Raw genomic sequence first — 27,459 nt, 5'->3', positions numbered from 1 at the left:
TTCTGAGAGAGAACAAATCATTTCCTTCCCTTTCCTACATTTATACTTTATCTGGTCATCTCCTGTTGTATTTGACCCCATTTGGTTAGTAACTGTTAAATGCATACCTCCCTTATCAAGCAATGTATTCCCAGATGGCAAGGTTCAATTTTTAATAATTAAATACCTAGAGTTTGGTACAAATAATAAATGTTCATGGAACTGAAAGAAAATGGAGGGATGGGGAGTTAAAATATTAGTGATCTCAGTTATCTTACTTCAAAGAAAATGAAAACCCAAAGAGGAAGATTACTGAAATTTATCCACCCACCTGCTCCAAATCAAGAGAAAGCCATTTATCATTTCCCTCTTCAGCCACTGCTATACGATATCGGCTTTTGTTTTCAATCATATAAAAAGGGGTAAATGTCACAATTCTGGTAATGTTAAAACTGCTGAGGTCTATAGTGACACCAACCTAAGGAAAAAAAAAATATTAACATTACAAAAATTTGTTACATTATCATAACATCCTTATAAAAATTCAGTAGTCAATAGACATAGTTTAAATAAAAATTTTCTGATAAGCACAGAATGAACTTACTTGATAGTCTATTTTCAGACCTTTACATTTAACAGCTCCATGACTACCAACAGTATCAATTGAAAACTGATCTGACAATTCACTATCAGTTACCATAAGCTGAACCTAGGAAAAAATAATTTAAATACATTACAATTTAGGTACCTTTAAAAATTCCTACCTAAATTGAATATTTTTTGTTTTTTAGTATAATATTATATTGTTAATGTACAAAACATTTTCGCAATAAATTCTAATCTTTTTAACCTCTTTAACCTCAAATATTTAACAAATATTATTTTTGTTTCATATTTTATTCTTCAAAATTCTAAAATCTAGAAAGGACTGATAGCTAAAAAAGAATAAAAATTAAAAAAACTACATACCTTATTGTTATTAAAAAAATGCTTTGGCTGAAAAGAAAAGAGAACTGGCTTTTTATAATTAGGTGGATGCTTTCGATGAATTCCATCTGCTTTATATTGTAACATTCGACCAGTTTTATTGACCATCCAGTAAGGACTGTGAAATGCGATAATTGTCTGGCCGGGGTTATAAGTCACATGGATAGCAATATCTAAATCAGTCTTTTCTATGTCTGTAACACATGTAAAGTTGATGAAACTTATATCTTGTTGATTAGGTTTTATATGATATTCACTTTTCCAATCATGATTAAGATAGTCAAGTAATTTTAAATGTAGCCGGGCTTTATCAAATTGCACAGTACAAATCTGGGCAGAACGTCCTTCATCCAAAGTAAAAACTCTATGTTCAATTCCCTGTAATAAAAAAAATATATAGTAAATTTTTAAATGTTTCAGAATAACATGCCAAAAACTTATATTTAAGGATTCTAAATGCTATACAAAATGCTTTTGCAATACCTCTGTCAAAACAAGTTAGAAGACTTATATTCAAGGCCTCACTCTGCCAACTATGTAAACTTCTATAAATTTTCTGAGATTTGAGTTACTGTATTTATAAAATGGTCTAAGTGATGGACCTCAAAGGACAAATTTGAAGATAAAACTAAACAATGTGAAACTGCTGGAACTAATAAACATTATAAAACACTCCAATTAGTAAAACATTTTTAAAAATCTTACCCATTAGTGATTTTAGTTTTGAAAACTAAAGGATAATGAAAAGTGTATGAGAAAACTGATGGTAATTCAAAATAAGCAATCCTTACTAACTCCTATTCTTGATTTTTAACAATCCCTCATCGGTCACTGTTTATAGACTGTTTATACATCTTATATATCTCTCAAAACTGTTCATTTCTCTCCACCCACACTTCCATTACCTTAGTTCACATCATTGTTACCTCTCACTTTAAGAGTCTCCTAACTGCTCTTGTCTCCTCTAATCCTTTCTCCATATCACAGCTAAATTGTCTCCCTAAAAATGGATCAAATCCTTTGGAAACTAGCAAACATAATGCGATCCTGAAAAGCATCAAATTGAAAGTTCTATGGGAATGGAATATAGATAGTATGTCTGGATATATCAGCAGTTTTCCCAGCATCGATAACCTGTTTCCTTCCTGTTGTTATAACATAGAAATCTTTTGATCTTAAGATTTTAAATTATTTAAACCAAAAATAATTTAAGCTCTAGTACTTGAAATGTTAATATTCTACAAAATAGAATAGTAGTGCTGGTGATATCAGAGAGGTAAATAAAAGACATCCATGTGCCTATCAGACACTGTGCTAAATCCTTTACACACATTATCTAATTTAATTTTCCCCATATCCCAATCATGTAGGTTTTACTATTGCCCACATTTTATTGACTAAGACAAATGATTTAGAAAGATAACTTGCCTAAAGATATACAGTTAGAAAATGACAGAGCTAGGATTAAATCTCAAATCTATCTGACAGCGAAGTTGAAATTCTTAACCGCTGTATCTGCCAACCATAAGGAAAAACAGATATTCTTTTATCACAGATATGTTACCGTCATTCCCCCCAAAAATTTGTTAGAGAAGTATAAACATATAGTAAACCCAATAATAAATAAATTATAATAAAAATAATAGATTACAATGAAGAACTACTTTATTTTTGATCATTATGGCAGATGGAATATTAAAACCTTAAGGTGGAGAGATTCCTGTTATAACAATAGGAAGTAATCAGACATAATCTGTTAAAACAGAGATTTAAAAGAGAAAGTATAGGACATAAAATCCTTTTAAAGAATCAGCATGAGAATAATACAATGTAACAGGGTTTTTTCCATTTAAGCCTAGTACATAAATATTATTTTAATATCAATCCTTATATTTATTTCAAGAATTAGTATCCATCTATATAAGATATGAAATATACAGGCATGGAAAAAATTTAAAAGTATATATTCAAAAATTGAAATATTTTCATCTGAAGTGCTACCTTCAGATGGTGTGATTTTAAGCAATTTTTATTATCTCTATTTTCTAAACTTTCTAATAGGAATATATATTACTCTTATAAATATTTTTTTAAATGACATATCACATTTGTGTGTATAATTTATGTTCAATTTAGTAACCAGATTTCTAAGGTAAAGCAGTGGAAAATATTTCTTTTTAAATCCTCTTTTTATACGACATAATTGAAACATTTCCATTTGAAATTATTATCTATCACCAGTACTATACCTTTTATTAGAACTTTAAAACATTGTTTTATTGTTCACAATTTTAAATAACTAAAGCTACAAAATCAAAGACACAAAGGCATTTACAAAATTCCGGAATACCTCTAAGTAATAAGCAATTTTGTAAGGAAGAAGATTTCGGAGTAGGACAGGTGGCCAAAGATGCAATACGTATGGTAAGTCCCAATCATCTTCGGAATACACTGACAGAGATGTCAAGTCATCTTTTTCTGGGACAACATTAATGATGAATGGTTTCTTGGAAGGGTTTATAGGTCTACATTTCTTCTTTAGAAAAGTACCATCATTTTTAATAATTTCTTCAAAGTCTATTCCTTCACACATTTGATAGTCCTTGTCTTCTGGCTTCAGAGAAAGGAGTGATCTGCATAAAAGATTAAACAATATGCTTTAAAAGAAAACATTAAATTATATGATTATATGCTTTAGAACAATAAAACTACCTCCCTCAATACTATTATAGTACATTTTTATATTTTCACATTCTTCTTAGAGATAGGTAACACAGACAGATATTTTCATCTTAACTTTCTGGAAACTAATCAAGATATTTGGCTTTCCAGAGACCAATATTTTTCTTACAAACATACTGTCTCAAATGTATGTTTACAATGAACTATGTATGCTGTCATATGGATACTGGACTTATGGGGATGATCACTTCATAAAGTATGTAAATGCCTAATCACTATATTGTATACCTGAAACTAACATAACAGTGTATATCAACTGTAATTGAAAAATACATTGAAAAAAGGATATTTACAATAACTAGTTTCTTACAAAAAATACATATCGTATAGATCATATATGCAAAGCAAGCATATACTATTATCTATGACTTGTACATTTAACTTAAAGAAGTTGGCTTTCCTAGATATATGGTCCTGAGAGGAAGAACATGCTAGGAATGAGTTCATGAGCTTAATAAATATTTCTATTGAAAAAATTAATCACCAGTTTTACAAGATTAATGAAATGAATAGAAATTTAACTTTATTGAAATGTTGGGCACAGGTTGCAAGAAGATAGTGACAAAATCACTGGGTGTCACATATGACTAATCCATATATTTAAATATCACACTCTTTGTTTACATTTCACCTATATTTTAGGTTTAATAATTTTTTAAACCTAAGCTGTATCCAAGTATAAACACTTAAGAAATATTTTATATTTGTATGGCTAATTAATGATTGTAACACTATCTGTTAGAGATTAAAAAAATTGTCAATACTATCTCTATTCCTGATTATTTTCTGAAGCTCTAGTCCTAAAATTGTAAGTATCTACTACATACTTTTGTAATGACGTCTGATCATGCCCTGAGTTTGCTAGATTAAACTCTGAACCTGCCATACCCACTTTTCCTCTGTGTGTTCTTTTCTCAGGAAATTCCAGCTACCGGCACTATGGACTATGAAATAATAATATTAGACTTTCCTTCTCCCCTGACATACACATAAATGTAATGATCTGTTAAATCAATTATAAGATTTAGCCTATTCTACTTCTATATTCTATGATTTTCATTTTCTTTTTCATCTATACTTCTAATACTTAAAAATGAAAACTTAATTTTCTCTAAATTAAGCTAATGCCAATACACTCATCCAGATCACCAAAATATTTATTAGATTCATTATTTACCAAAGGTCAAACTGAAAATGAACAAGTGAGTATGTCATTCTTGACTCTTAAAGAGATCCCCATCAGGCAGGAAATGTATTGTTAAAAGATAACTACTATACTGTGATAGGTACCAAAAACACGTACGCAGCCGACTGAGGGCATGAGAATGTGGTTAATTCTTTCTAGTCTGGCTGCAGAGTGTTTTGCAGAAATGAAAATTTTCCCAAAAAGCTCTGTTCTAAAGACAAGACTTGAATTAAAGAAATATGCAAGGTTAAAGGAAAGTTTAAGAAATGAATGAGGAGTAAACACGAAATGATCAATGGCAAGAGATTCTAGATAAGAAGAGCTGACAGAGTGAATGGTCTTGAAACAGAACACCAAATGTTCTCAGAGAGAAAGGAAGAAACATGATATTAAAGATGAAGACAAAATTTATATAAATGAGGCCAAGAAAATGAGAGATTAACTACCTCAATGTGAACTTAGATCTTTCAAATTTCATCTTTCAATATACTCCAATCGAACCTTAACTATTCTTTATAGACCTATATAAACCCTATTTTCATGCCTCCTTTTCTTGTTCTTGCAATTCCTTGACCTTAAGATTGTATTTCCCCGCTCATCTCCACATTACTATATTTTACCTATAATTCATGTACCTTGCCCAGGAATCAATCATTAATCTCTTGTCTTCCATAGTTTTCTGCAACTATTAACTCTTTCTGTAACTCCCTGCAACCTGTCATTTTTCTACATTCTGTATTTCATAATATATCAGTCTCCCAAAGGGAGACTGCTGTTCCAATTCATCTTGGTATCCTATAGTAGTGCCTTACACACAACAAAAACACTTGATAAATGTTTGTCAAATGAATTAAATTTAAGAATCAGTATATGTAAATTCTACAGGTATAAATAGCAATTTGTTAATTTAAGACCTCATATCATTTATTAAAAAAATTTTCTACTCCTGTGCTCTTTGCTTACTTGATAGCTAAGCACATATACATTACAGGTTCATAAAACATTTCATCATCACTGAAGCACAGGGATGAGACAGGCTATCTCTGCTAGTGTACACATTCATGCACACTCAGATTGCTCTTGAAGGCGGCACTGCCATGAATGTAGTACAGACCAATGCAAAGTACTAAGCAGGAAAGCATCATTTACAAAAACTGCAATGTGAATAGCACCCCTGGAGGTGTGCAGTACAGTGGCCCTGGGTGCTTCAAAGCACCAGGATTTGAATCCGTGTTTGTGTAATTCTACAGTTTGTGCTTTTTACTTTGGTTAAGATCACCCAATCAATCCCCCTTGTCCTATATATGTGTGCTGTTGAAGGATAATTTTCAAAAGTGGGTAAAATCATGATTCTCATAGATATGCAAAGTGAACAAATGTTACAAGATTTTATTTAACTCAATTAAATGAGAAAACTGGTAAGACATTACAACTATTTCAAAGACTCCAAAGAACAGACACATTTATAGATCGAGAATACTGAAATGAATGCACAAGTGAAAGGAGAGTTGGTCTTTTCCACAGCAGAGGGGAATCAACTGAACCTCCAAGACTTCGCATCTTAAATATAAGTATACCTACATCTAAGAATTGGATTAGAAGAATATCAAATATGAAATCCGAGCTGGTTCGTCACTAATAATTCTAATAAAGATTGATGAGCTTCCATGTAATAAGTTAATATTTAGCCTTGAACACAAAAGTATACTCTAGTGGCCTAACTTTTCTATGAATGGTCACCAAATACACAGCAATAATTTATTAAAAACAAAGCAGACTGCAACTAATATTTATTATCCAAAGACAAAATGAATTTAAAGTTCTTCGTAGGAATTTTTAAACATACCTTACATGCTGCAATCTTTAGTCTTGTAACCCACCCAAAATCCTCTCTAGAACAAGGTCAAATACTATAAACAATGATTTTGTTATTCTCTCACTTGAATTCTTTCCCTCAGCAAGTTTGAACTAAGCAATAAAATACTCATTAGACGGTCTAAACAATAAAATATTCATTATGGTGAGCAGGTCTAAGACCTGCAAATATGTGCCTAAAACTGCTAGATTATCTTCTAAACACTAGGGATCCAATCCTGAACTCCTTGGTATGGCTCAAAATGAATAAAGACAGGGGATATTTAAGCACTTATAGTTTTGCTTACAGTTTCGCCTCTCCATCTTTCTGTAGCCTAAGTGTCCATTTCTAGTGTATGTTCTGAATGATACCTCAGACAAACTATGATGTTTAATCTGAGGAAAGTTTTATTCTCTAATAGAGTTTACTCTCCATTTTTCCTTGTTTTAAATTTTCAATTCAAATTATATATCCTGAAAAAGAATACTCATCTGTTATAATGTTAAACCTGTAATTATGAGACTAGCCCTCATTAGTATTTTGTTACAATTTTAATAATTCTTTAAGATTTTATATCGTTTAATGAAATTACTTTAAATACTTAAGATTGATTAAAATTCTATCACTAAACAATCTAAATGTGCAATAAAAGATAAAATATTGTATGTTTTCTAAAGAAATTTCAAAAAAATTCTATTATAAAACTTTTGAAAAATAAAAATCATTTCATATAGTATATATAAATCCAGAAGACACCAATCACCCTCGATTAGACCTTTTAAAGAATTATGAATATATATGATTGTGGTTATGATGGCCATATTGCAAGCATGAAATGACTGTATTTACTAGTAAAGCATAAATAATTTACATAGTATAAATTAAATACATTAAATAATATTTCTTAAAAAAAACCTTGTAAGTATCCTGAAATTTCTAAGTACCCTGAAACTTAGTAAGATGAGACGAGATATTAAGGGATGGATATGATCAAAGCTTGATCATTTAAAGACTGATATTCCTACCATTTAGAACTAAAAATTCTATAAGAGACCTTAGAGCAAACAAAAAAAATAAAGAAAAAAAATCACCGGTAAGATGCTAATGGTATGTTAAATTCATTTCCAGGTGAAGCTGTTCCCAATAAAGTATCTCCTTCATACACAGAAAGTGGGATTGAAAAATGATTTCTCATCTGGAAAAGAAAAAGAAATAGTATTTAGAATAATTAATCTAAGAATCTAAAGGCATTAAAAAACATTCCATCTAAATATCCCAACAAAGGAACTATCAGGCAATATTTATCTTGCTAATACAAATTATAAAAGAAACAAACATGGAATTATTTATCCTACAAAATACAAGTTTCCACATGCACATGAGTAAACTATCTAAGGCTCAGTAAAGATCCATCTGAAAGGGGCAGGCAGAACAATTTTTGGTGTTGACATATATCATAGTTCCTTTTCTCATCAGCCAAAGTGGTAAAACTTGTTTAGTATAGAAGTTATTGGTTTTAGCGTCTTACTAGTGGGACAAAATTAGTCTTGGACTAAAGGATTAGTCTTGATTGAGTCCCACCTAAAAAGTTAAAAATAAGGGCTGAAAGGATCACTTTCAAACTAACATAACTATGTTGAAGAATAAAGTTCAGAATACATAAAGTGTCAAGACGATTTAATAGAAAATATATCAGTGGATGCCTGGGAAGTAGGAAGAGGGGAAACTTTTGGGGGAAGATAAATATATTAATTATGATTGTGATGAAGCTTTCATAAATAGATTTTTGTTTCAAAACTCAACTTTAAATATATGCAATTTATTATATATCAATTTTACCTTAATAAAACTATAAAAATTTTCTCTTACCACATCCTGTACTTAAAAAACCAAATATATATATACACTACAAAGACTAAAACAAAATATTAATGGCTTGATTTTTACAATACTCCAAAAGGTTTTACAAAATAGTCCTACAACAAAATCACAAGAAGTATATTCAACATCCTATCACTGCTCACATTAGAGCACTATGATTACTGGTAATGATTATTCTTTTTGATATTAGCGGTACTGCTACCATAACTTGTGTTCTTTTGGTAGTAATTTGCTTCAGTTTAGTTTTTTTATTAGCACACGAATGTCACATGCTTCACAAAAAAAGGATCATTTCCTACCTGCATTGGGGATCGAACTGTTACCTTCTTATTTCCTTCCACTGTATCAATTTGGCAAACAATAGACCTTTCAACTCCAGATTCTCTGTGTCTTACAGTGTATAGTCGTCGTCCCACTTTTGTTAAAGGAATTTTATCAGTAGTAGAGTGATTAGCAGGTGCTAAATTGAACATATATGAAAATTTTTATTATAAATCATCACATATTAATTTTAAATAGATGTTAAATATCAGAAACATGGGATGATTTCTTAAAGTTATGAATAACAGTCCCTCAAGTCTTTGGACTTAAGACTATACAGAAGAGATTATACAAAGGGCAGTTCTCTTATAGATACCACGTGTACAAAGGGATATTTTTAAAAGCCACAGTGCATTTCCGCAGCATTCATCTAAAACCTTTGAAGCTTTTAACCAAAAAAAAATTTTAATTAAAAAATCATTCAGTACTTTGACCTAAGACAACACTTATAAACAAAAAGGTTTCAGAAACCTTTTTAAAATAATTAAGAGGATTATAACATGCAAGAACACTGATCTCTGATTTGCTATTATAATAACCAGAGCCTAATACCTTCATGCATTTATTGGCAATTACCAAGGTAGTTGCAATTTTTCAGTTTTTAATTTTCCAACAACGTATGATGCTGTGCAATATCTAGGATTTGATTACACAAAATTTTATACACATTTATCTAATATACATACATATACCATATCGAGGGGGGGTGAATTATTTATTTACATAAATCCTCCCACCTCATTCCTAAAATGTTAGTTCAAAAACTGATAAAAACAATTCAATGACAATGCTCAGACAATACCTGAAACCTAGCCATTGCTGTGCATCATTTCCTGACTAGGAGAAAGCACTAGCTATCAGTTTTGACACTCTTATACTATATCTAATTAACCTTTCAAAGGCTCTTTTCTATAACTATTTAAATGTCAAAGTTTTGAAAGTGGTGTGGGTGAGGCTTTGGGACTGTTTAACTTCACAATGAGTGGATATTATGGTAACTTAAGAATTGATTTACTTTCGCCTCTCATGAAAATGAAAAACTTTTGGGAAGCCGAAAGGACAAAAAAAAATTCTACCTCAACAGACAGAATGTAATTACTTACAAAGTCCCAAACCATTACAATGTGCCATTTCTATAAATTCAAACCTTATTTTGAATTCATTCAGCTGCACTGGTGGAATACGACTGAGCCATACTAGAAGTGGTTAAAACAACAACTAAGAGATATAGTCTGTAAAAGCTGAATGAGCATGAGATCTAGTATTTTTCCTCCCCAAAACAGTAAGCAGTAAACTATCAGACTCTAAATAAAGCAATGAACAAAAAAAGTTAGACTGTAGCATACAAAAATATAGTAACAACAGCAACTAAAGCCCTGTAAAGGATGAAACAAAATTCCCAACCTATTAGGAAGGAAATTTTAAAAATGAGTAAAATGGGATGTAAAATATAACTTTAAAGAAATTAAACCCCTAGGAAGGTAATTTATCACTTACTAAGAAGAATGAAGAAAAGTTTGCTGCTTAGGCTGGTCATTGCATTGAAATGATCATTGTCTTTAGTTCGGACATAATCCATACTTAAACTCTCCTCACTTTTCAATACATATGATTTTGCCATTGGAACGTTGAGTACGCTAAAAGAATCACTTGGTAAAACAGTGATATTAAGTCCAAGAGAATTTAAAATTATAAATGGTGCTAGATCCCTTACGAAGGCAGCTGAAGATCCAGTGGCAGCTTCTGCAAATGCCTAAAGAAGAGTTATTGTAAGTAAAATAAAATGAAATGTGGAAAAATAAATGACAAGCAGAACACTAATGGACATACTACAAACAACTAAATAGTAAAAAAAAAAAAAAAAGTCTTATTCGATAAAGAAAAGGATTAACGCAGACTAGTAGAGCAACATTTAAAGTTTCAAATGTCTTTTCTTACCTTGACTAAATTATTTAACATTACAAGACCACATTTGGATAATGTAATGTTTAGTTGGTCTTTTGAATAGAAACTGATGACAGTTTTATATTCTGGCACTCTATAATTTTCTTCTTCAGTATCTGACTCAACAATGGCCTTTTTTGCTTTCTTTTTCATCTAAAATGACATATAAATTATAGAAATATAAGGAAAGTGTATTCCTATGAGCACAACATAACTAATTTTGCAAAGGAAAGACAAACTTTAGACAAATCCCAATAATAACATCAGAGAGAGCAAAAAATTTTATTAGTTCTACTGCCTTACTGGAATTGCTTGGATACCAGCCAACTGAGGTCACATAAGACAGGAGCAGTATTAGAGAAAATACTGATACTAGAATGACAGGCACATTTTAGGAGAAAAAAAAAATTACTAAATGCATGTGGCATCGGAATGAAAATGAAAAGCACATACTTCATAGCACATGGAAATTCAAAGCGAGAAGTCATTTAGTCTATTGGTCATGCTATAAAGAAAGAACAGAAAACCAGGGACTTAAAAAATCTGATAGTTTCAGAACTAGAACCTAGCATTCATGAGAATCAATATCATCTACCTTTTTTTTAGGATTCACAGATCCACTGCAGTGTATATTCTGACCTAAAAATCACCAAGTAAGTTCCTTTGTCCAAATACTTTATCTGAAATATGTGGAAAATCAAATGTAGTGATCTAATACAAAAAGCTGGACATGTCAAGCCAGTCACCATTGTTATTACTTTAATTGCCTTTAAACCACTGAAAATTTATCTGCAGGTTGACTGAATCTTCACTAGGGAGCAGACATGCTAGTAATTTTGTAGCCTCCTGCTTCAGAAGCACAATTTCATCCATTTAAAAGTCTAATTAAAAAAAAAAAATCCAGTTTATCCACTTGTGAACTATATAGCACGCTTAAAAATAAAATAAAGGTTGTTGTTCTAATGATTACATATATTCATACTATATTACGAGTAAGTAATATTTTCTTCTACATACACACCCTTCAGAAGACAAAGGAAACTCAGTATAAACAACTAACAAGATGCCAGTGGCATTTTAATATGAGTGGGGACTCTGTAGCCAGAACTGTATGCTACCTCTTCCAAGGCATTATTACTTAGTGAAGCCTCGTAACCTCTCTAGTCTCAGTCCGCTCACATGTTAAAATGTAGTTAAAAATATTATCTTCTTCAGACGTCTGCTGTAAGTGTTTAAGTGTTAAAGCAAGAGTACATCGTGTACAGTGTCTAGTACATACGTTACATATTTATTTGTATTAGAAAAAGCATAGGAGGCATTGGCTTTCGATTTGAAAATTACACTCAGAGGTCAAACAGGAAAGCATGAAGCAAGGCTCATAATGAGAAAACTTGAACTTTGTTGTGATAAAAATTAATGTGTCTTGTGTGGTGTAAGCATCCTCAATTTTTGAAAAATTTTCAGACTTCAAATATACCTTGATTCCAAGATTCCACGGTCTAAAATCCTCAGTCTGATCAATTTCTAAGGGTTCAAGCAAAGGCTCCCAGACGCCAAACATTTCGTTGTAATAATGTACCTATAAAGAGAATTTTTAATTTTTTAAATAAGGCATTCTGGTATTTGCTAAAATGATCTTCCATGCTGTTTCCCACTACCATTCCTTTTTTGGCTGTGCTATTTCTCCTGTATGAAAACTGTACTATACGCCATTCATTAGTTTCCTAGACAAATTCTCTCAGTGCTTTCCACACCTGGTGAATTTCATAATTCAGTCTTCACAGTTTAATCCAGATAAATCTCTCTTTTAAAGTAATGTACAGCTGGTCCTCAAATAATGTCATTTTGTTCAATGTTGTTTTGTTACAATATTGATGAGATATTATGGGAATTTAACTCAAATTTATTTATATCAGTTAGCCTATGGTTAAAATTGGTTTTGTTATGTTGTTCTGCTTAAAGTCAAAGAACCTACTGATGATAAGTTAGGGCTTACTGTACACATTAAAACTATATGAAGGCAAAAATTTGTAAACTTTCTTCTAAAACTTTTTTAAGCCAACATCATATTTACAATATTTTCAATTTAAATATTTAATAAGATTCCCAAAATATTCCATGTGTAGCATTATTTATTATAAAATCTGGTCAAAACACTATAAACACTTACTTCTAGCTCAAGCTGACAGTGGAGATTTATGAGGGAACTCCAGTTTTTGCCTTCCCCTGAAAAACGCGATTTTGCCAAAAGCATAGGGACTGTTCTATGACCAATTCCAGCCTCAAGAACTATGAAAATAGAATCAATGTTCATTCTTATTGTCTCTCCTTTGGGTACCAATTCAGCTGTGGGAGGTATGTTTTCAACTTCATTTGGTTCTTCAAGAAACCACATTTTTAAATTCTTTGTATCCTTCTTTTCCCATAAATGTGCTATAGAAGAAGCAGTTTCTTGTGGAATGGTTTCCTTAGTTGTATAAAGTGCTGAAGTTATGGTAATCACAGTATTTATGATAACTGGTGAAACCTGAGGGAAAAAAAATTAAACTCATAAAAAATATCTACTCATACCACTTTTAAAAATACATACTTCAAAAAAATTAAATACATTTGATTAAGGATCATGAATCATATTAAAATAAAATATCACTACCATGAAATAGCAGATACAATTATTGCCTATAAAAGTTTTGATTATCATAACTAATTTCAATTGTTAAGATATTTGCTTGAATCTTGTAGATATTAAAACTGATCAAGTGTAATTTCAACTATACATACTATAGTTGTATGTATAGGGATGTTAGAAGTTAACCCCAGAAGCAGTCCAACACCAATAATAAAATATATGATAACATTTACTACAAAAATGTATATGAAATATCATTTCACATATTTTTAAAAACTGTTTTTTGCTTATTTAACCACGAAAAGACTTGCTATTATAATTGCTTATTTCTAGGTTTTATTTATTTTTTATGAAGTTAATTAAAGATCTAAATGATTACATTTGGACTCACCTTTAGTGTCAGAGATTTTACTGATATATCAATCATTTGTGGATCTGTACCCATCTGAGTAGCTTGATAGAACAAGTCACAGGGCTGCAAAACCTATGAGGAAAACATCAATACCACTAAATTAACATTGTTCTTAAAATATTTTTATTTAAAGACTTTCCTAGTAATAGCTAACTATGCTAAATAAACAAGTTAGTGAAAACTGCTGAAAAAAATGTGACTCAATAACACACTTCTTAATTATCCTCTTTACTTATTATTTATAATAGGAAGTATTAATATTAGCAACTATATTAAAAAACAATATAAGAATTTCTTTTCTTAAATATATGAAAAACCATAAAACCTACTAAAATAAAATTTTATCATGGTATTTCTTCCGTTATGAAATTACAATGAAATAAATTAATCTATATAAGAAAAACTACAAAATTAACTGAGTTCTCCCTGACTGCCGTAAGCAGGGTTCGGCCCTCGAGTACTCAGTAACTCACATTCCTCCCAAACAGAAAAGACATTCTACCTTCTCTTAAGGTTCCTAAAGGTCTTATCCCATTATAGCCCAAAGTCCAAAATCACATTATCTAAATCTGTATCTCATCATATATCTCTCATCCATGTCTCTCATTAATTCAAAAAGTCAAAATCTTATCTATCTCTTATCAGCTAAAAGTCCAGAATTTGAAATCAGGTCCAGGTGTTGATGAAATTCCTGGGTGTAATCTATTAAGTATAGCTGCTAGGGCAAAATTTCTCTCCCTTTGTGGAATTATGAAACAAAGATGAGCTCCCTGCTCCCACCCCTCCCAGCATAGAATGGTGAAACAGACACAGGTTAACTATTACACATATTCCAGTTCAAGCTGGGAAAACAGAAAGTAAAAAGGAATCAGTGGTCCAAAGCACTTCTGAAACCCAGCCAGGTAAATGAGTTTCTTAATTAGGTTTCAAAGTCTAGTAATAATTCTTTGTGGCTCTCAGCTCCACTGTCTGAGTGAGTCATCCTTCTTTCTTTATAAAAAGTAGCACAAGTTTGCAGCCAAGTAGTTTTATCATTCTGTTTCCTGCCAGTAGCATTTCGGGAGTTCAAGAGTCTCTCTTCCTTTTGTATTCCCCATTCCTCTTGGCCTATGCTGGCAGTTTTCCTGCTAAAATAATTTTCTCAAAGGGAGAGAAATTGTCCCCTAGCAGCTACACTTCATAGAACATTAAAGGCTACTGCAGATGTCATGAGGTTTTACTCCATTAGGCAAAAGCCATATTCACAGATCTTTCTGAGATAATCATGGCCTCCTGCTGAGACAGCTAAGGGGTGACACCCAATTCCTAGAGTTCCTCCAGTTTGATTACGACAGATGAAAGAAACACACCACCGTAATTTCTTGAAAGGGCCCTTTGTGTGACTAAACACTATGATTTTTTGAGTTGAGGTTGAGCCAAAGGTTAATATAATCACAGGCTTTTCTATATGCTACACTTTGGCAGCCAATTCTGACTTATAACATCTTATATCATTTGGAAGGCTGAGAATTATCAAAATCAATGAGTCCTGGTTCTTTTCATTTAACCATTCTCCCCACAATTTCTCTCCCTGTTCTGGCATTTTACTATAAATAATAGGAAACCAGGCAGCTGAGTACCTTCAAATCAGGCAGCTTGGAAATCTCTGTAGCTATATATCCATGTTGGTCACTTACAAGTTCTACTTTACACATAACTGCAAGACACAATTTTGCAAAGCTTTCTGTGACTACATATCAAGCCAGCCCTCTAATTTCTAATCACATGTTTTTTATCTGCTTTCTGAGTCCTCACTGGCAGCATCCTGTGACCATTATTTCTACCAAGAATCTGTTCAATAAAATTTAGGCTTTCTCTATCACTCTCCTCAAAGTTCCTCCAACTTCTACATATATGACATCCAAAACCATTCTCCAAAGAAATCACATTAAAATCTATTATTAATCTAATAAATCAGCAAGAGCAACTGGTATGTTACATAATAACATATTATTTCTTGAAACTTCAAGGATAGGAAATTCCAACTACATTACAATACATAATCCAAGATTTTCAACATAAAATTTGTGTTATTTCTTGATCTTAGGGAAGGCAAAAAAAAAAAAGTATTATTATAAATACACATAAAAGTTTCTAACTTGAAAGTTTTAAATTGGTCTTTTTTTAATAGCCTCTTCCCAAAATAATATGAATGTATGCTGCTTTAATCCTTACCCAATTTGTATATGTTCAAGTCTAGTTAAGTTACCTAGGATTAAAAATACAAGTGGTCTAAAATGTTCATGACAAAATGATACTACAGTCTAGGTGTTCATAATACAGTCCATACAAATCAATTTAAAAATATAGAAACATGTCTTAAAATGGAATTATTTCCTTACCAGTATAATTCTATTGTCTCCAACTACATCCATTGTGATTTTAATTCTATTTTTATCATTTTTTTCCTTCTTTCTACTCTAGATCTCACCATATAGCTTCCAGTTTTACATGATTTTCACCACTGATGCATTCCTTTCCTACTGCTACTGCTTCCCCTTCAAAGAAGCACTCTTAGGCTATACGACGTCTGCAGAATCCTACAAGAGCTGACTATAAATTCTCTATCTACTTTACAAATACTATCTTGGTGGTAGGAAAGACTGCCCCAAGTTGAGCACCACTGAATAACAACAGGGCAGAGTATATGAATATAGATATTGGTATGTCGGTAGACGTGGGTGGGAACTTGTGCTTTCTGGAACCCAGGTTCTCTGCATACTCTATCCCTTCATCCTGAAACACACTCCCATGACTCCCTTGTCCTTGTCCAATTAGCTAATACCTACTCCTCCTTGAGGCATCAGCATGTCACTTCACCTGAGAAGCCTCCCTCACCTACACTCCTCCAGAATAGTTATAGTCTTCTACTATGAAATCCCAGGGTACCCTTAGCAAACAGAATAAAAGAATTAAAATATCCTCAAATTTAGGATTAACCCATAAATGAAAGACTGGTATGCCACAGGAAAAAAATATCAATGTAATTTATCATAAGATAGTAAAAGCTATTGTAGTTCTTTAAATAAATGGTGGTAAGCACTCAATAAAATTCCACACATTCACTTAAGATTTTTTTATAATTAGATATGGAAAATTTATCAACACACTAAAGGGTTTATACATAAATTCACAAGCAAATATTAAAATTACAGTAATATTACCTCACATAGCAATGGGAATACAATGAGGATAAATCCTTATTGCAATTCAAGTAACAAACAAGAATGTGATTTTGCAGATGAGATTTGGAAAATCTAACATCAATTAAAATATTAGTATAGGTCGTAAGTTTAGGAAAGTTATAGAATAAAATAAATTCATAAAAAAAGCTGATAACCATTTACAATAGGTATTAACTATCTGGATAATGATAGCTTTTTTTAGAATTTAGAAATTTATTTTTAAAATATTATAAAATCCTAATGGGTGAAATAAATTCAAACAAATTTATACTCTGCAGGCAGCAAAGATGAGAATATCTCATATGTTACTACTTCAAAAAATCTGGGGTCATCTATCCCTTGAAAATTAAATTCTCAGGAAAAAAAAGCACACGCAATAAGTTCTCACTTAATGTATTTGATAGGTTCTGCAACATTAAGTGAAATGATGTATAATGAAACCAATTTTACCACTGGGTACAAACAAGAGTTTTGTTTTTATAGCATCTCATCATTGTTGTTAACGAAATGTCATTGAACTAAATGTTTTTCGAAGACCTGTTGTATATAACATTTTATATATATTTTCAAAAGGTTCATGAATCTCTAATAAATATCACTGGAATCTATAGATGAATATAGAATTAAGAAACTTTGTTCTAATATAAAATAAATACAATATCAGTTAAAGTTCCGCTAATTACAACTTGCCAAAACATATGTGCTAGTTGGCCATAAATATCCTTCTCGAAATTCCCTATAATTATTCAAGTTTCCTTTGGCACACGGTTGCTCAGCTAAGGATCTCCTTTTCTAGAATTGTTTCCATCTGTGAATCGAACAACTTGTGGCAGAGCAATAATCCACCTACAAGTTGAAAAGTCATTTTGAAAAAAAATCTCTGCTTAAAAGTATAAGTAAGCTACCAAGGTAACCTTGCAAAGCCCCCAAGGAGGGAAAAAAAAAAGGATTAGAGATGTTATCTCGAAATTTAGTAGTAGTTTACTTTCTAGTTATTTGTCAAATTCTTTGGCTATACACTAAGCAGAAGACTATTGCTAAGTGGAATAGAACAGTCAGCTATTTCAGAATGGTCAGCAGAATGGGGCTGAGAAGAAAAAAAAAAAATTCAGAATCTGCCAAAATGGATTAATATGGCTTTGGGGTGGGAACCTAGAGAGATACTATTTAGTAGTGGATATGCATCAGAAGTAAACTACATCTTACAAAAACTACTACTCAGCATCCAGTAAATTCAATTTCTCCCGGCTTAAGGTGAATTGTCTTCATTCTACCTGCATAACAAAGAACAGTAAAACCCTCTCTGGAGAAGAAAATGTCATCAAAGCCTCCATAACATTTCATTATACTTTCTGGCATTCAATTTAAAAATATCTGATATATGACGAAACAAAAGCAAAAGATAAAATAGAAAACAGAAATTAACTCAGAGATGACTCAATAATTGGCATTACCAAAAACAAACTTAGAAATAATTGTGATTAATTTTAATGAAAATGGAAGATAGAAACAATCGATAAAAAGAGCACATTAGTACTTAAAAATGAAATAACAGAAATTAAAACCTTATTCAATAACTGATAAAACCAACCAAGAAAAGAAAAAAAAGCTTTAAGAATATAAAAGATCTAAACAATATTATAGACAAAATCTATCCAAATAGAATGCTTGCTCTTCTATCCACAAAACACGTTTTCCCAGTGGACATTATCTATTCAGAAAAACAAAACTTACTATATCATGGGCCATAAAACAAGTCTTAACAAATTTCAAAGGATTAAAATCAGGGTGCGTTAACGGACCACAATAATATTAATGTAGAAATTAATAATAAAAAGATAACTAGAAAATTCTTAAATACTCGTAAATTAAGCAAAACCCTTCTAATCTATGCATAAAAAATAAAAATGAGAAAATATTTTTAACAGAATAATAAAAATACAACATATCAAAACTAGCAGATCTATCTAATGCTGTGCTTAGAGGGGAAAAGTGTAGCCTTAAAATGCATATGCTAGGAAAGAAAGGTGGAATATAAATTATCTAAGTATCTGTCAAGAAGTCAGAAAAATAACAGCAATTTAACCCAAAGAAAATATAAAGAACAACGCAGCAACAATAATAATTAACAGAAAACAAATGTATAATGAAGAGAATCAAGCAAATGACGTTTTGGTTCTTTGGAGAGAATGCCTTTCTTGGATTCTGTAAAATCTGTGTGCTGACATATTACTAAATTCTGGCCAAAAGGATGTGAGCAGAAGCAGTATGTGAAATTTATGGGTAGTTCTCTTAGAATGGGCATCCCTTTATTCCTACATGTTTTCTCCTTACCGCCACCACTCACCCCCAGCATACTAGAAGGTGAACACATTGTAAACTATCTTTGAACAAGCAAATTAACTTATATCCTAGGAACAGCAAATCAAAAAGATGGAAAAAGCTTGGTTCCCCTACATTATACTATAGCCATTATACAGAGCCACTGTACCATGTTCCAACAAAGAAACATGTAGTTCCACCATGCTTTAGCTATCTTTGGGGAGGGGGTATCTCTAATTATAGCAGCCTAACTAAGATCCTAACTAATACAAAATTTCATACCTAGAAATTGGTACTGCTACAACAAGTCAAAAATATTTGTGATTGCTTTAGCAATTAGATGGACAAGGGATGTTTTAAAACAAAGTGGCTGACACTGACGACGCTAAAGCCAAGTATTTGGTAAAATAACAATGATGATGCCTAGGAAGGCAGACCATAAGTCTTTTTATTTATTTATTTATTCATTCATCCATCCATCCATTCATTCATTTATTTTTAAATTTATTTTTTTCCCCCATAAGTCTTTTTTTAAAAGCCTAAAATATAGCCAGGCAGATTTGGAATATTTAGAATACTGCTGTGTATTAGCAACATCTTTCTGCTGTTTGCAAAGTCCTATAAGAGAAAGGAAAACAGAGGAGACTGAACTCTAAAAAGCCTCAGCAAGAGGTAAGACTGTGGCTCCTATCCTTTGTTGGGCAATTCTTGTTAAAATCAGATGCAGGAGCCAGCTTGTAAAATTAATCAATAAACAAACAAACAAACAAGATTACAAATGTTGCCTATCTCCCTCCCCCAAACCTATTGTTAAAGTAGCCTTTACTAAATCAGATGAAGGGAGGCTAAGCAGAATACAGAGATTAGCATATAAAACGGTTTTCCAGAAAGAAAAAAAAAACAATAAATAATAGCTTTGGTTATAATTACTTACACATGGATTTACCTAGATTCAAACTAAATGTTTAAGGAATTAAGGATTGCTGACAAAATCAATATTGGGCATACAAAAAGCCTGTTGTTATTCAAAAGCTAATGCAAACTTCGGGTAACTAACTAAGTAGGAAGTAAGCTGTAAAAACAGTGCAGTTCCTCAAAAAAGAAAAGAGCCATTTCAGATGTATTTACACAGGATAATGGTTTAAAAAAAAAAAAAAAATCTCTCAGGGAAAAGCCAAGGCCATTTGAGACAATGACGTTCTAAGAAAGCGAAAATGGAAGACCACCACGGGCTATCCAAGGAACTACTCCACTGTCAGTTTAGTTTCCACAACTCCACTGAACAGGACGTGACCACTGTTATGGATCTGCAACTATCAAGTGTTTCCCATTCTTTTTCTGAATGGCTTTAATTGCAATTATCCTGTGCTTACACTACCATTATGCAGTGGTTTGTGTGTTGTGGAGTGTGTTGTCTGCTGAAACGTGCAATTTGTCTATTCATTAACAAACTGCCAGACCAAGAGAAGTCATATACAGACTCGACAAAAAAGATCCTGGATTTTGAGCTGAGATTATATCCCTTGAGGTAGAGGTAAATATGGTATATGGGTGTGAAAAGACAAGCATGGATTATCTGTGTGGACAAAGGAAGAAATCACTCAGTGGAGTGTGGGAAGGACCTCTAGCTGTAACCTATCTGTTCTCTTCTTCTACTGTAAAAGAAATTTTATCTAGGCAGAAGGTGGCGCCAAAAAAAAGACCACATTCTCCAACTGTTTTTGCAGATAGGTATGGTCATATAACTGTAAATAAAAGACGTAACATATAAAATTTCTAAGTCATAACCTACGAGAGAATCAGTATGCCCTCGGTTTTCCATATCCCATCTTTTCTTAGCAGTGAGCCATCAGCTTTACAAACTAAAGAATCGTAGCATACATTTTTATATCGATAATTTTTAGAACATTTATGCTTCAATTACTCCTGCAGAAACCAAAACATTTTTATAAGTGTTTTATAAGAGTAGGCAGGAGTCATTTAACTTGAAAAGATGTCTTTGAAGAAATGAATTTTAATCAGATATAACGATGAAGGCCAAAAAAGTTGCTAGAGAGTAAAATACAAATGTGAAATATGCCGAAGCAAATAACTGAGGTTCAAATACATACAGATAGAAAAGCAAAAACATACATCTGAACAAAAATGTCCAGATGGAAGAAAAATATTAAAAAATAATAAAGCTGCAACAACACTGCAAACTGGTAGACAGTCTTAAAGTCCTAAAAGCAGTGTGGGACTTACATGGATAGAAAGTACAAGTCTTAATTAAAAAGTGCCAAGATGAAAGAAACCTCTTAGTGAAACTATTCTCATAAATGCGTAAAACAATGAGGAGTGACTGGAAGAATGAAAAAGTTTCAAAGCTGGTGTAATAATAATCTAGATTGGGCTCTCTAAGCAGAAAAAAGGGTACTTTACAGTTGGAAAGTATGTAGGTAGTCTTCTAAAATGATACATAGTAAATCAAAAACAGTTTACAATTAGCAGATAATTAAACAGTAAACTCACAGTAGTGATTTTGCCTTTTCTCTTGACTGGAAGAAATGGGCATGCTCTCATTTGGAGATCTTTAATAGTAGCAGTCATTGTATTGTTTTCAAGGTCGCCCTTCCAATAAATTTCACATTGTGTTGTAACGACTAAGGCAGGAGCATCATTTCTTGTCATATCAGCCACAAACACAATTTCAGGATTTTTAATAATAATATTAATTTCCCACTTATCTTGTTCCTGTATAGGTACTAAAAACAGAAATAATAATCTAAAATATTTAAATAATAATCTAAAAAATAATCTAACATATTTATAAATCTTTTTTATATATATTTATGAAAAATTTATTATTTATGGAAAAATGTTATTTTCATTCTAAGTAAACAGTAAAATAAAGGAATCTTAGATCTCAAAGGAATCTACATCAACTCTTAGTATAAGATTTGAAGAAGCTATATAGCCAGAGTACATTTCAAAAAGTGGGAAAAAAATCTCCACTATTTAATGGCAGAGCTGGAGACTAATCCAGTTTCTAACTCTCAATTTGATACACCACAATAAATGAAACATGTAAAAGGTAATAGAAAACTATAAAAATAACTAAAATAAAAGAATAAGTTAAAATACTATCTATAATAATGAAAAGGAGTGATTGGTTATTTCCCCTGCTTGTTTTCTTTCAACAAATTATTTCAAATAACTGCCTGCAGAGAAGTACAACTACTTATTCTAATAAAGGTTCCATAATTTTTGAACCCAACATATATGTACACCTTGAAAAATATGTAAACTGCACATCCCAGCAGAAAACGCATGTTTTCCCTTTACCTCTGAAAAATAAAGATTTTAATTTATTAATTTACTTAACCTCATCATTTATGAAGCTAATCAAGGTAAGTGCTATTGTAACATTCCAAATAACAGATATTAAATATGCATTTCAATAACACAGATATTAAATAGTTTAGTCAATAACTAACCTTCTTCCTTTGCAGTCCATGCTTGAACATTGGTTTCCACAACAGTTCCTGTGGTGTACGCTTCAAGAAAGACATTTGCAACTGTCAGCAGAAATTCCACACTTGCACATATATAGGTTTCTTGAAGGACTAAATCAGACACCCAACCATCTCTGACTTTCTTATACTTTACATCCATCATGTCTTTTTTGTCAAATCCAACTGTCAGTCCTATCATTCTGAAAAACATAATAATAAAAATGCCTGTGATTATCTTACAAATCACCAAACACAACAATAAAATTCAAAGACCTCTTAACCCTTTCATTGACAGCAAACCAGCATTCTGAAGTCATTTTCTTGTGGGAAGATCACAAAGTACTCCAAATAATAGACTTTAAAACTTATAGAATATGACTGTTTCATAAATTAGGAAATGTATCTTTAAGAAATTATCAAAATTTTGAATTTCAGTATAGTTTTCTTCTCAATTTTTCATGTATTTCCCATTACGATGTGAATAGGTTGATAATTTAAATAATATTGATTTTAAAAACCAATATAATTACACTGATTATTTCTATTGAATCAATCTATTAACCACGCAGCAAGAGCACATATCTGAACCAAGACGTTTTCAAATATTGACTGAGAACCACGACTCAATTGAATTGAAGCTCTGAAGATCTTAAGAATGCACCAAAAAAATGAACATGCAACTTTGAGAATAAGTTTTGTGAAATATATCAACCATTTCTCAAGTAAAAACTCAGAACGCTATTACCTAGGAGTTGCCTTCCTGACATGAGGCCTTTTATCATCTAAAATACAGTTCTTTAATGAGAACGAAGAAAATATTGAGTCATCTGTATACATTTTTACAGTGCTTATTATATTCTCCAACTTAAACTCAGCAAGTTTCAGAGAAGGATCACGAACATCTGTAAAGGAAGTCTGTGGAAGAGAAAATCAATACAAATTTTACACAGAAACATAAGTCTAAAGCATATTTTAAGATATGAACTACCACATTCTCTACCTCCAAAGGGCTCACTAATGAAAGGCCAAAAAAATAGTAACTTTAATTTAAATTTTTATTTTTCAAATCTTTGGCTATAGGAAACTCATTTTAAAAAAATAGTTAAAATTACTTCATTATATTAAAGTAAAATGATCAATAATTTTTCTTACAGAAACAGATACTCCCAAACATACATAAAATATTAACTATTATTTTAATAAATATTCACTGTATAATTTTCATCAATATATTTCTTCCTCCTCAACTTACCTGTTCAGGACCTGGACTATACAGTATCATGGTGAGATAATCAGTTCTGAAACTCATATTTAATGTTGTCTTAACTTGAGAGGCATGTGAATGTACTTCTACCACAGCAGCTGTCACTACAGTTGTTCCTTGGAAAAATCAGAGTTATTGGATGAAAGAAAAAGTCAGGAAAGTTAAAATTCATTAAAACAACCTTGAAAAGTGTTAATTAAATGGGTTAAAAAGAAGAAGAGTTATAGCAGCAATAAAGGCAGCCACATGATACTAATTGTTGAAACTAGGTAATGGGTACATGTAGATCCATTACATTATTCTTTCTTCTTTGGTGTTTGTATAAATATTTCCAGAAGAAAATAATTAAAATAATAATATATTTTAATGTCTGTTTTTAATTCCATCCATTTTAGACATTATCTTTACACTCCCCACTCTTTAAGTCCTTACCATTTCCTCTATCTATCCCATCTTCTTCTTTCCGGCTTGGTAAATTATGTCTTTACTTCTATGTTAACATGGCTAGTAACATTTACATAGTAAGTCTTCTATGTCTTGTTTAACTATGACTATGTAATAATTGTCAATGAAGAATAATTAGTTTATTATAATACTTCCTCTGCTGCTACAATATTACAACTAATGCATCTCTCAAAAAATACTGTCTTCTCACATTCTAACAATGGTTCAAAATCGTACAAAATTTCCTCCTGTACCAGAATAGAGATTTCTCCCTTCTTAGGTACAAAAAACGTCTTCCTCTCCCTATCACCCATGTAAAGTAGTTATAGTAGCAACCCCCCGCCCCCTGCCCCTTATCCACAGTTTCACTCTCTGTGGTTTCAGTTACTTGTGGTCAACCAAGGTCCAAAAGAATTAAGTAGGAAATTCCAGAAATAAATAATTCATACGTTTTAAATTGGAGACCATTCTGAGTAGCATGGTGAAATCTTGTGCTGCCCCTGCTCCATCCTGCCCAAGATGTGAAATCATCCCTTTGACCAGAGTATCCATGCTGTGTATGCTACCTGCCCATTAGTCACTTAGTAGTCTTCTTGGTTATCAGTTTGATTGTGGTGGTATCACAGGCTTGTATTCAAGTAACCCTTATTTGGCTTAATGGCCCCAAAGCCATTCGCATAACTTTTTTTTACAGTATACTGTTATAGTTGTTCTATGTTATCATTAGCTGTCGTTAATCATTTACTGTGCCTAATTTATAAATTAAACTTTATCACTGTATATGTAGGAAAAGTCATAGTATATATAGTGTTCAGTACTATTCAGTTTCAGGCATCCTGAGTGTCTTGGAATGTATACTCTGTGGATAAGGGGTGGGGGGACTAGTGAAATTAATTCCACATTCTTCATATTTTATGGAGTTTCTGGTTTTTAAAGACATTCTTATACTTTTCTTTTTCTGAATTTCTCTTTAATGAAAACAGAGTACTTTCTAGCTCAGTTAACAGAAAATTTTGGGATTCCTTTTCAGTCCACTCCTGTGTAGGCCCGTTGTTTTTAGACCCCATGTTTTCCTTGTTCTCAGATTCCTTGTTTGTTTTGCCAGAATATATTTTCAAACTATTTAGGAATGTTTATAAAGGAAGTAAGCTTTATGTTACTAAAAATCTGAGAATTATCGTGTTTTTACACTTGGGTGATGGTTTAGCCACATACAAAAGCCTAACTTCAGAATCATTTTCCTGAGAAATTTAACTATATAGTTTCAATGCCTTTTATCATCCATCCATTTCATCCCACACGTTTTATTGATGATAAATCTGATTCTAATTACCCCTGTTCCAAGCCCCTAATATGCAAGCTTGTTTTTTTCTGAAACTAAAAATCAAACCTTTGTTGTTCTGACATTTCATGAAGACATGTTTGCATGTGGAGTCCTAGTTTATTCAATGTGCATGAAACTGGGTAGATTCTTTATATCTCAGAACTTGTTTCAATATTTACTTAGCTCTGGAAAGTCTTTTGTTGTTTCCGTGGAAGATTCTTCTCTTCCATTTTCTCAGTCCTTTTTCCTAAAATACTTATCATTATGGAACTGGACCTCTATCACTCCTAAGTTTTATCTCATTTACTATCTCCATACTAATTTTCCTTTACGTCATGGAAGATTACATCAACTAGATATGCCAATTCAGTAATTAAATTCTAAACACATGCCTACCGCATTTATTTTGTTTCAAAATTTCAGCAATTATGTTTTTGGTTTCTGAAAACTCTTTCTTATCTTGGGAAGGTGAAAGGCAGTGATAGTAGAACTCAGTTCTTAAATTCTCCGATTCCTCTGATTATGAATTAGAATTTGTTTTCTGCTTGTATACATTCTCTTCTGTTCTTTCAATTATTTGTTTCATTCAAGAAATACTACTTTGTTTACATTGCTTTCTCTCACGCTTAGGTTCATGTGGTTCTCTTTATATGTCTGTTAACATCTAGCAGTAAAGGACTGGGTTGGTTATTCTAGCTAGTAAGGATGAGCTTCCTGTAATGTTATAAATGCCGGATTATTTGTGTGTTAGGATTGTCTCTGACTGAAAAAGCTGTGTAAAATCTCACGGCTTAGCAAGAGTGAATTCTGTGAGCTAGTGGGTTACACTTTGTTTGGGGATCTCCCAAAACTCCAGAATGAGGAGAAATTTATTCTTGTGAATCAAAATCATCCCAGCAGCCCTAATTGAGCCAATTCTCTGCAGGTGCTGGTGCTGAACTTAGAACCCAGTCAGGTTCCGCAAAGCAGAGTATGGTTCCCTCTGCTTTGTTCCATCTCTCCTTCGAATATTTGTTGAAATCTATAATTTACTAATGGTCATCCTCTCTTGACACCTCTATATTTTGATATTTTATATCAATATAAGATATTCCACCTGGGATAGATGCTGCACTAGAAATAAGGGAGAAGAGAGGGGAAGAAAAAATTGGAAAAAAGGACTTACAGAAAATTTGAAATAACAAGAAAACTGAGAAATTTTGTCACAACAGGATTAGGAATTTTGAATTAAAAAAAATCAACAGAATGACTAATAATAAACAATTTAGAGATACCTGAATGGAATTAGATTAGAAAAAAATTATAAATCTTATTTTACCCAAAACTAGAAGTAGAGAATGGAAGAAAATAAAAAAGACTGGGAGGGTGGAAGGGAGAAAAGAAGAGTTTATGGTTAAGAACATACCTCCAGAAGGATGTGAAGCATTAATAACTCCACTAGACACTACTTT

General features: G+C 31.9%; 1 protein-coding gene across 1 annotated transcript in view; it reads right to left on the bottom strand.

Annotated features, from left to right (window-relative positions):
• VPS13A (vacuolar protein sorting 13 homolog A) overlaps positions 1 to 27,459 on the bottom strand; it is a 176,789-nt gene that overhangs the window by 61,333 nt on the left and 87,997 nt on the right. The window contains 17 exon segments of the mRNA XM_025051387.1: positions 311 to 457; positions 584 to 688; positions 949 to 1,344; positions 3,317 to 3,599; positions 7,841 to 7,944; positions 8,930 to 9,090; positions 10,449 to 10,704; positions 10,890 to 11,048; positions 12,373 to 12,474; positions 13,066 to 13,422; positions 13,916 to 14,008; positions 21,994 to 22,226; positions 22,959 to 23,176; positions 23,722 to 23,891; positions 24,229 to 24,356; positions 27,414 to 27,454; positions 27,456 to 27,459. The exon segment at positions 27,456 to 27,459 is cut by the window's right edge and continues 100 nt beyond it. Of these exon segments, the coding sequence (XP_024907155.1) occupies positions 311 to 457; positions 584 to 688; positions 949 to 1,344; positions 3,317 to 3,599; positions 7,841 to 7,944; positions 8,930 to 9,090; positions 10,449 to 10,704; positions 10,890 to 11,048; positions 12,373 to 12,474; positions 13,066 to 13,422; positions 13,916 to 14,008; positions 21,994 to 22,226; positions 22,959 to 23,176; positions 23,722 to 23,891; positions 24,229 to 24,356; positions 27,414 to 27,454; positions 27,456 to 27,459 (2,957 nt within the window).

The sequence above is a fragment of the Pteropus alecto genome, unplaced genomic scaffold, assembly GCF_000325575.1.
Source record: "Pteropus alecto unplaced genomic scaffold, ASM32557v1 scaffold95, whole genome shotgun sequence".
Taxonomy (NCBI): Eukaryota; Metazoa; Chordata; class Mammalia; order Chiroptera; family Pteropodidae; genus Pteropus; species Pteropus alecto.
Note: the sequence above shows the minus strand (reverse complement) of the source record. Positions and strands in the feature narration are given on the sequence as shown.